Source organism: Triticum aestivum, chromosome 4B (genome assembly GCF_018294505.1).
Source record: "Triticum aestivum cultivar Chinese Spring chromosome 4B, IWGSC CS RefSeq v2.1, whole genome shotgun sequence".
In the NCBI taxonomy this organism is placed as follows: Eukaryota; Viridiplantae; Streptophyta; class Magnoliopsida; order Poales; family Poaceae; genus Triticum; species Triticum aestivum.
Genome location: NC_057804.1, coordinates 1,753,121 through 1,763,449, shown reverse-complemented (window position 1 = coordinate 1,763,449; position 10,329 = coordinate 1,753,121). Strand labels below are relative to the sequence as shown.

Here is a 10,329-nt window from a genome sequence, read left to right as displayed (position 1 = left end):
TTCCTATGAAAATCCCTAGTGTTTGTTTACTTGCCCTAGTGTTTTTTTATCTGTGAAACTGTCCGTCAAAATTCAGTATCTACGGTAGTAACCAAGAGAGTAAGGAGGGAGGGGAATGAAGAATCTGCCGTGTGTGGGTTGGCTGGGTACGCACCTGCTGCTGCTGGTGAAGAAGAGGAGGAGGAGAGCACCGCCCCCGTCGCCATGGCTGCCTGCCTGCGTCCACTCCAGTCCAGGTAGCAGCAAGCTCAGGTCAGCTCAGGGAGGGAAAGCTGCAGGGAGGAATCTCAGCTCAGCTCAGGGATGCATCTGTCTCCGGCGAAGAAGAAGAGAGAAAGCAGCCATGGCCATGGAGGGAGCGAGGAGAGGGGACGAGAAGGAGAGGTGGACGTGCGGATAAGTGGACTCTCTCTCACCGCTCCAACCTCAACCAAAACACATCGGCATCTCCGCCACCGGCACCGGCACGGACGGCGAGGCCTCCTCCACGTCCGTCCGATCTGCTCCGCCTCCAAAGCTGCTGCTGGCGTGTCCTCTTCTGGATCACCTCCTCCTCGTATTCATGAACAACAAGACGCTGACCAGTGGGCCCACTTGGGATCCCTCTTGTGTTAACTAGTGCGTGTCTCCGCTCGGGCACAACCACCGGACCGGACAAAACACTCCCTCCCTCACTCGGCCCCATCACAAAATCATGACCCTTCAAACTACCCTTATACGGGATGTTCGGCACCCTTCATATCTGGGGCGGATACAAGGAGGCTCGGGCACACCCGCCATATCGGATCCAGCCAAAGCTAGCCCATCCTGACCCCCACAAATATCCCCTCCCTTTAGGCATCCGTACAAAACCATACCCACTTGCCAATCCACTCAAGTTTCAAGTCCGTAACTCTGAATCCAATACATGCGGGCAGTGGATCCAAGTCCAGCAACTTTGGATCCGCCGACTGGGACCTCATCTCGTGCGGGGCGCGAGGAGGAGTTTGCCGTCTGCATGTCTCTTCGCCGGCCCCGTTACAGAAGCCGTCCTAGTTGTCCCGGCGGGAATCCGTTGCGTCCGCGCAAGTGGTGCCGGCGGCATAGGCGCTCCACCCCGGACATTTCCAGAGCTGGTTGTAGAACCCATGCGGTGGGTCATCGTCGTCGTCAGATGGCAGGCGGACAATTGGGGCCTCACCGCACCGACTAGATCCGGCCTCACGCTGGGTCTTCTGCCTGGTGAGCCGAGTCGCCCATGCCTCCAACTTCGGAAGCCGCTGCAGGCTCAGAGGACACGACAAGATCAACCAACGATGCACAAGGGTGCGTGCCAACGCCGACACACGGAAGCTGCATGAGCGACGATGGTCCATCGACGATGGCTCGGAGCGCCTCGGCCCGCGGTTGCATTCACCCTAGACACCCGCCGGGGACGGCGTGATGCTCGAAGAACGGCCCGTGTCCACCCATGAGCGATGGAGGGCGAGCCCCTCGTCGGACGACGTATGTCGAAGACTCCACTGCGAGCGCATCACAGTCGAGCGGATGGGAAGGAAAGGGACTGGAGCAAAGCAGTTGAGAGTGAGGCCTAGGGTTTGGCCTGAGGTGGTGTGGAGCTGGCATGGGCTAGTCCAGCGTGGCGGATGCGTTCGGGTATGTCTGGGCCCACCTCATAACCGCCACACATATGGGTTGGGTTCGAGGGTGCTGGAGAGAGCGGACATTTTGAGGTCGATATGTGAGTTCTGGTTGGCGCGGTTTTTCGGCCCGGGCAGTGTCTGGACTGTCCGCCAGGACAAATATGGGAGAGTAAGTGGGCCCAGCTGAAGATGTCACACCAGTTCATAACACTTATTTTGAGACGGAGGGAGTACACAAGAAGGAAGGAGCCATCCTTGTCTGAAAAAAGGAATAGAAGGAAGGAGGCCCAGATACCCGTATCGACGACACTCCCTGTCCCTCTCATTGGGGAGGGGAGGTAGAGCATATTCGTACCGCACCAACAAAAAATCTCTTGTTGCATCTCATCTGCACAGCACAGGACGGAATTCAGACACCTATCTGTCTGTTTTACCAGGCACTCAGACTCAGCTGTTTTTGTTGTACATTACATACATTACACCACTTGCTTGAGTTCCTCCCATATCCTTCATCTCCTCTCATCTCATCTCCCTCCTCTCATCGCTCCTCATCAACCAAACCAAACATGACATCCTTCAGGCTGCGACGAGGTCGAGGGTGTAGTCCCACAGCTTCTTCCCCAGCTCCGCGTCCTTGGCCTTGTCGCTCGGCTCGTACAGGTTGCTGTCGCACCAGTACTTGCCCGACACCCCCTTGGCGTCCGGGTGCAGCGCCACGTAGCACTGCGTCGCAGCCCCCTGCAGTTCCAGTTCCCAAATCCAAACCCAAATCAGAATCACCCCAAGACAGATCCAGGAGGCAAGCTACAATGGACAGTGCCAAAATGACTCCCAACATAGCCCATGTTAACAAATGGCTCACTCACTCACTGAGATCTCTAGATCTGTACTACCAACACAATAATACTCTAGTCACCTAGCAGACCATACATGCTAAACATAACATGGAGTGCTACATTCATTGCCTTTTCTTTAGCATGATGGAGACTCTGTAATAATACTGTAAAATTGACACAACACCCTGTGAAGAAGACCGAACATAGTGCCAAAGTGTACCTGTTTGGCGTTCTTCAGCACCAGTTTACCAAGCGTCCGATGGAGAGCTGCATACGACGAGAAAAAAAATGATGATATCAGTCAAGCTACAATTTCAAAAGGCAGAACTTGGCCATGGAGATCTGATTTCAACCAACATAGCGAATGTATTCGTTTTATTAGTTTAACATATGTTGACAAAAAATGATGATGATGATGATATGAGTCGCTGCAATTTCAAAAAGAAGTCCTTGACTTGACCATGGAGATCTGTTTTCGACCAATATAACGAATGTATCAATTTATTAGTTTCACATCTAACGGTTATTTGCATCGTTTTGGCTGATGCCTGCTATTTCTGCCTCTCACCCTTGCCATCTACTGCGTTTCCTTTTCTTTGTCGGTGCCATGAGTTATTCGAATCTCAAAGCAAGAGGAAGCATGAATCAAGACGATTTCTTGTATGAAAGGAGGGGTGCCGCATGATATCTGCTGCCAAGTATGTTTACCATCGATGATGCTGTGGTGGCGAAGAAGGTTCGTGATGATAGCTCCAGGATGTAGAGAATTTGCAGTGATGTTAACACCCTCTTCCTGTTTGACAAAAAATTGAATCATGATTTAAGATACTTGGGCTGAAACAAAGCTATATATCATATTGATAAAGAACTGAAGACAGACAAAACCAGTTATTAAGAGCAAACAGTTCAGCTTTCAGACAATGGATTTGGATGCCGATTGTTCACTATAACAAATGAAGTTGTCTCATGAAGATCGTGTGGAACAACCCCTAAACTTTCTTTTATGTCAGAAAGTGGTGTGATTTTAGAGTCCAACTGCAGACTCTTAGAAAAAATGCAACTGACAGTGCTTGCTACCACAAGTACTCATGTTGGAACAAACATCGACATAGAACCGGCTGGACCTAAAAAATTCAAAATAACATGAACCCAAGACATGGCACAATGCCACAACCACAAAATCAGAACGGAACGAGACATACCTTAAATCTCCTGGCAAGTTCATTAGCATGCAAAATATTTGCAAGCTTTGACTGGCCATATGCAGCAATGGTGCTATACCTGCACAACGCAAGGTTGAAACAGCCAGTGAGTCGTTTGACTTGAAACAAAGTAAATGGTAGGGGAAAACATAATGACCGCAGGGAAATTACATACTCTTCCTCGTCATTCAGCTTGGCGAAACGGATGCCTTCCTTGTATGCAAACCTGTGCCCCTCTGACGAAACATTAACAATTCTTCCTTCCACGTTTGATTCACGAGAGGTCTTTTTCATGGTCTCCAGCAAAAGATTTGTCAGAAGAAAATGCCCTGGATATTATGACATGAAGAGTTACGTGAAACAGAAATGAACTAGAAGGGTTAGGAGAAGTAGAAATTAAAAGCTTGCAACTGTCTTCTGAGATAATTTGCAGGTTTTGTACTGCTCTAGGATTGGCAGCATTTTTTTTTAATGATAGGTTCAGAGTTCAGGAGCAGCAGTACTACAGCAATGTTACATCAAGGGGCCATTCAAACTTACATTAAGGCATACAAAGACAACCTCGCTGCCTGGGGAGTGCCACTGGAATAAAATTGACAACACTATTCTTGAAATGATGTGTTCTTTATCAGGGTATATATGTGGCTGTGTTCATCAGCTAGTCAAGTACTCCCTCCGTCCCAAAATAAGTGTCTTGAGCTTAGTACAAATTTGTACTAGAGCTAGTACAAAGCTGAGACACTTATTTTGGGACGGAGGGAGTAGTACATGGGAGTTGGTAATCATGCATACCGACATGGTTAGTTGCAAACTGCATCTCGATGCCATCCTTTGAGAGGGTGAAAGGAGTCGCCATTACGCCCGCGTTGTTGCTGCCAGCCAGAGAAAGCAATATTCAATCAGGGAACACGATGTAGCTAGTATAGTACGCTTTAGCAAATGTGCAAGCGAGGAAGCATGAAAGACACTAGACTTGAGTAGATGACATCAGTTGTTGAAAAGGAAATACACTAGGTCAGATTACTGAAGAAAGGTACAGTACAAGCAGTAACATATTCTTGTCTCCATGATCAACTCAAGCGATGTCGCGCAAGAAGCGTCGTGTCTGCGCAAATACTGGACCAGTACTATGATCTTGTACCCAGGACACTAGCACTGTTATACCAACTCTAGAGTGGAGTGCTACAAACCGATTACCGTTGCATGAAATGAAATTTCCCATTCCTATAGCCTCCTCAAAATTTGGAAATCTGGACGATTGTGCCTGAATTCAGGACTGAAGGTACCAGCACAATATCTTTTTTCAACCCTGTCGAGCCTTCCTACGCTGATCTACTAGTTGCAGGAGGCAGCACTTACCCCAACCAAAAACATGTTATGGTGAAAGTTGAGGTAGAAAAGAAACCCGGAAATTACATCCACCCAAACTATAAGTTGACAGAAATCTGCTGAAACTAAAGGTTGCAGCCAGACTGATGCATGAGCCATCTCGCTACTCATGATGCAGATGTTGCTCTCTGAATTTAATGGCCGACAGCCCCTAACTGAACCCGAACCTGAATATTTTTTGTCCCACCCTGTGAAACTTTTCTACACTGGACTGCTAGTTGCAACATCTCATACATAGTCCAAGTTGAAGCAGAGAAATCTCAATGTTGACTGAAACTAGTACTCATTTTTCACCTACTCTACTCATGAGGAGAGGAGAGGCCTAGCAGGGGTTTCTCTGAACTTAATGGCTAACTGAAACTGAACCTGAACCTGAATGAATGGATGGTCCTCACAAATCGCAACAGTGGAGCCGTGTGGGGATTAGGAGAGGGGCTGCTGCCTTACACGAGGATGTTGAGGGGGAGGCCGGTGGCGGCGAAGTCGTCGGCGAACTTGCGGACGGAGGCGAGGGAGGAGAGGTCCAGCTCCATCAGCTCGAGGCTGGCGGCGGGGGACTCGGCGAGGACGGCCTGGCGCACGGCGTCGGCGGCGGCGAGGTTGCGGACGGCCATGACGACGTGGGCCCCGCGCGCCGCCAGCACCCGCGCCGTCTCCGCGCCGATCCCGCTCGACGCACCGGTGACTATTGCGGTGAGGCCGGACGCGGAGATGCCGGCGGTGACCTGGTCGGCGGTGGAGGCCCAGGAGAAGCCCGAGGCGCCCTTGCGGCTGAAGATCCAAGGCAGCATCTTTTCTTCTCTTCTCTTCTCTTCTAGTCAAATCACACACGGGCGGAGGTGGCGGCGGCGGCGGCCGGCGGAATGGAAGATAGAAGCAAGGAAGGATGGAGGGGGGCGTGCGACTGGCGGGCGGGCAGGCAGTCTTCTCTTGTGCTGCTGTGCAACGACAGACGCAATGCAAGGAAAGTTTTAATTTACTCTTGGTTTTGGTAAGATTTTAAAAAAGGACCAAATATGTTAAGATTGGTTTTGATCCCCGTATTCGGAGGGGAAAGTTTTGATTGGGTTGTGAAATATTCGACTTGATTTGATTAAATTAATGCATGCCTTGATTTTGGAGAAGTACTATCGATTTGGGTTAAAGAAGGAAGTCAGGCCAAGCCCGCCGAAAAACCCTAGGCCCACACACAATCCCTCCACTCCTCACCAAAACGGAGGACAGGAATCCCGACGTTGTTCCAGGGCTGGGCAGATCTGCCGCCGGAGCTCCTCCGCCGTGTCGCTGATGGTCTCGACGACCTCAGGTTCTACACCAGCGTGCGGGGCACCTGCACGACCTGGCGTCGCGAGCTCGCGCCGCCGGCGCCGTCGCTGCTCGTCCTCCTCCACGACGATGCCACCAGGCGTCGGCACGCCGCCGCCGTCTCGATCCCCGCGCATCGCTCCTTCGGCCTCGAGGCAATCCCCTCAGGCTCGTCCTGCCCCAACACCTCGCCCCCCATGCGCGGCTCCTTTGAGTTCACGGCCACCTACCCGATTAGGAGCTGCCTCGGTTGCGGAGGCGGGTGGCTTGTCCTCTCCATCTGCCTCTACGACGGCCAAAGCCTGCTCACCTTCTTCCACCCAGTCACCGCCACCGAGATCCTCCTACCACCGCTCATCTACGACACCCGCTTGCTCTCCAAGATCGTCTTCACGCCTGACCCTGCTAGGGATGACTTCGCCGCCGCCACCATCTGCGACATCGACAGGCTCGCCTACGTCACCGCGGGGGCCAGGAGGTGGGCCGTCCTTGACCGCGTCCGTCTTGCCACTGGAGACCAGCTCATCGATGTCGTCTACCATCAAAATGGTCAAAATGGTATGGTTTACTACCTCACTCGGTTTGGGAATGTCTATGTGCTCTGCCTACCGGAACGCCGCCTCCGGGAACCCGTCATCATCGAGGACCAGACATCAGCAGAGGATCTTGGAACGTGTAACATGCGCATCATTCGAATGCACAATGCCGGACCAGACCTGAACGCGTCGGCTAGCGTGCAACCACTGCTCTCGTCTTCGGTGGGCAATATCGCCCCACCATACGTCACTATCTCGGCTTTCACGAGTGCCAAGAACCTAGTGTTCTGCAATGGCAACATGTACCAGATCTAGAGGAATGCTAGTTGTACGGTCACTTTGCAGTTGCCGGGAGGTGAGCATCGCCGTATAGAGGAGGATGAAATATTTGTTCTCAAGTATGATCCCCGGCGCAGGCCATGCTGGGACGCAGTGGCTGACTTGGGGGGATACTCGATGTTTGTTGGGAGGAGCAATGCGGTGTCGATGCATGCCGAAGGTGTTCCAGGGCTCAAGGGCAATTGTGTCTACTGGATAGGTGGGAGAGGTAGGGATCAGGGCATGGTCTTTGACATGGGGTCTAGGAGGTCTACACCTTGCCTTCCTCCTGCTGTTGGTGTCGTTCCGGGGCCTCAACAGTGCACGATCTGCTGGTACTTTCCGAGGGAGGTAGCGAATAACTGCAATACAAATGAATTAGGTGTTTATGGGACCCGAGCAAGGGTCCGGGCTCAACGTGCACAAGACATGTCACAATGATGTGTCGCCAAGATAGCTTGGTGACATAGTGAGCACCACCGGCCAGAAAGTGATGTTTATCATGCATGACAAGAAATCCTGTAGAGTGTAATTGCTTGTTGTGTCCAAGCCTGGTGATAAGCGAGGAGGACAAAGACAAACCACTTCTCAATCCAATAGAACTGATGGAAGGATTGCATTTGCAGCCAATGCTAGAAACAGTTGTTGAAGCTTCATTAGCAGCCAATGAAGGGGAAAAGGATGGTGAGAAGCTTGAGAAGAACAAAAGATTTGAGTATTTGTGTCTGAGATGATCAATGTCTTGAGAAGAATATATAATAAGTAGTACATGTTATGTTGTGTTGGTTTAGTTCCCATGCTTTGATTATGTCTCATGTTCAGTGAAATAATTTGTTCTATACTAATACAAATGCCCGTGCGTTGCACCGGGCAAAAAATGAAATATAACCTGCTCCACGTGCCATTATGCAATATTTTTTAATCTAATTTTTGCAAACGTCAGAAATAAGGTTAAGTTTTTTAAAATCAATGTATTATTTTTTTAATTTATACATGGCAGGTTGAAGGAGATAATGATGAACTCACCTGATGGCTTGGCAGGTTGAAGGAGATAATGATGAACTCACCTGATAGCTTGTTGTCTTTGCTCGGCGCTGATGCTAGCGGAGGAGACATTTTTTTTAGGGTCGCGGAGGAGACGTTCTGATGGCTGGTTGTGTTTGGTGTTGGCGGCAATGCTGGCAAAGCGAAGTGCAAAGCTGAGTTGCTAAGTAGTTTATTTGACCAAAGACTAATTAGTATACATTATAAGGGTGTTGTATATGTATATATTTATATATGTACAAATGCTTGTGCGTTGCAACGGAAAAAATGACTTGAATGCAACTGTAGTACAATACTTGAATAACATCATCATAAGTGTTTTGCATCATCGCAAGTGTACTACTATCATCATACATACACATTGCATGTGGTAATATTCAGAAATTCATTCATAGATGGATGCTTTATAAATGAGCATTGAAACGTCACCATGGGTGTACATATATTCGAAAATTCAGATAACAAATAGTTGTATCATATCAGTGATTCCCTACACACAAAAAAGGGTATCACTGAACATATTGAATCCCATCTTCACCAAGTGGTAGCTCAGACTGCCCTGTACAAAGTTTGTAGCCAGTAATTGGAAGTCCTATAGAAGTAAAATGTACAAGAAATTGCATACCAGCACCCCAATCCAATAGCATTGGACTCTGCCTTGTATGCCGAAGCTTATTGTTTGTGAGTGACTGGAAAGTATTACCATCAGCAGTGGAGTGTATCCAGATTCAGGCATGTGTATCTATTACACTTCAAATATAAAATTAGCTTCCATGCAAAAAAAAAAACTTAGCTTAAACAAATTGTACTCTACAATACCTGATATTGTACTATTTTGAAGATCTCTGGAGAAGAGTTTTCATTCCTTGGTCGCATGTCTAAGTGTACAGATTAATTAGGTCATACCAGTCAATAATAATTAAACAAATTAGTGTAATCTGTGGGGTGGGAGGGAAGTACCACTCACTCAATCATAGGAACGGCTCGGGTAATGACGTCCTTGATATCTATTCAAAGCACACCCGGGATCACCGCATCTGCCTGCACAGTAATTGAAGTGTGCCCTTCGCTGCAGCATACAGTAGCCACCAGGACGCGGAGGGCTATCTCCCTTATCTATATATTGTCATAACATTCAGATATCGAAATCCTTGAATGGCAGAGACATGACCTCCAAGAGTCTTACTATCCTCCTTATTTCTGCATGTAAGCCAACACAAACATGAACACCACGTCTAGTGATCCCTCTACCAGCTCAAAAGGCCATTCCTTGTTTCTGATCTCTATTGGAAGCCCGCCTCAGCTCGTCGATGCATCGGCTGAGACTGTGCTACTCGTCAGTGCTTGCTGATGGCGGCTCTATCTTTTTGGTGAATAGAAATCTTTGTCTCAGCTTCCGCCAAAAAGCGCACCGTCTATCAGCTAAGATTCTGTGATGATGGACATTCTGCTGCATAAAGGAAAAGTAAAATAGTTTGACAAACTTTTGGGTGCCAACAGAAGAAGATTGAACTTAATATCTTAAACATGTGATATGAAAAACAAAGTAAATATTCATATTCTATGAAAAATAAGTGCAATACCACTAATCTAGTAAAGTAATTGGAATGTCGGCTTAACTAATTCTTTACCATCAACTAAATTGTGAAGAACCCATTTTTTCACCATAAACAGAGACCAAAAAACTTTCAATGTATTAGAAAGTAAACTGATTAGGTGGCCTAATCAAGATGTACATCTATATCTGTTTAGGATTCGTCAAAGAGCACACTTGATGTGGTTAGAAATGTTATGCAAAATAAGTTAGCAAACCGCCCTAAAAGAGATGGATAATTTGTTATATTATCCAGCAGAATATAATATCAATGGATGCAATATTCAACTTTTACCAGGTGTAACTGATAAGGTTTACCGTGAGACAAACCTGAATCCTTAGAGCCACAATTAAATTTTGCATAGCTAAATTACAATACTGGTAAAACAACTATACCACCACAAGTATTCTTCCTAAATGGTTTCAATGGAGAGAACCTATACACTCAAGGATTCCTGGGAGCAAGATGAAAAGAAAAGGACT

General features: G+C 48.1%; 2 protein-coding genes, 1 long non-coding RNA gene and 1 pseudogene across 3 annotated transcripts in view; 1 reads left to right on the top strand and 3 right to left on the bottom strand.

The window, feature by feature from the left end:
- Window positions 1–458, bottom strand: part of LOC123090477 (probable anion transporter 4, chloroplastic) — a 4,436-nt gene extending 3,978 nt beyond the window's left edge. The window contains exon 1 of the mRNA XM_044511779.1: window positions 155–458. Within this exon, the coding sequence (XP_044367714.1) occupies window positions 155–206 (52 nt within the window). The 5' untranslated portion in view covers window positions 207–458. The remainder of the gene's footprint in view (window positions 1–154) is intronic.
- A 1,340-nt stretch (window positions 459–1,798) lies between these two features.
- LOC123090476 (short-chain dehydrogenase TIC 32, chloroplastic) lies at window positions 1,799–6,002 on the bottom strand. Its single transcript, XM_044511778.1, has 7 exons — window positions 5,497–6,002; window positions 4,453–4,532; window positions 3,836–3,989; window positions 3,661–3,739; window positions 3,167–3,251; window positions 2,679–2,725; window positions 1,799–2,360 (listed from the first exon to the last, which is right to left on the bottom strand). Exons 1-7 carry the CDS (start codon window positions 5,838–5,840, stop codon window positions 2,199–2,201), a joined length of 951 nt encoding a protein of 316 aa, XP_044367713.1. The 5' UTR covers window positions 5,841–6,002; the 3' UTR covers window positions 1,799–2,198.
- On the top strand, window positions 5,936–7,649 carry LOC123094093 (uncharacterized; annotated as a pseudogene).
- An 871-nt stretch (window positions 7,650–8,520) lies between these two features.
- On the bottom strand, window positions 8,521–10,094 carry LOC123090475 (uncharacterized). Its single transcript, XR_006442445.1, has 3 exons — window positions 9,220–10,094; window positions 9,072–9,130; window positions 8,521–8,994 (listed from the first exon to the last, which is right to left on the bottom strand). It is a non-coding gene; the product is annotated as an uncharacterized lncRNA (long non-coding RNA).
- Window positions 10,095–10,329: the final 235 nt, after the last annotated feature.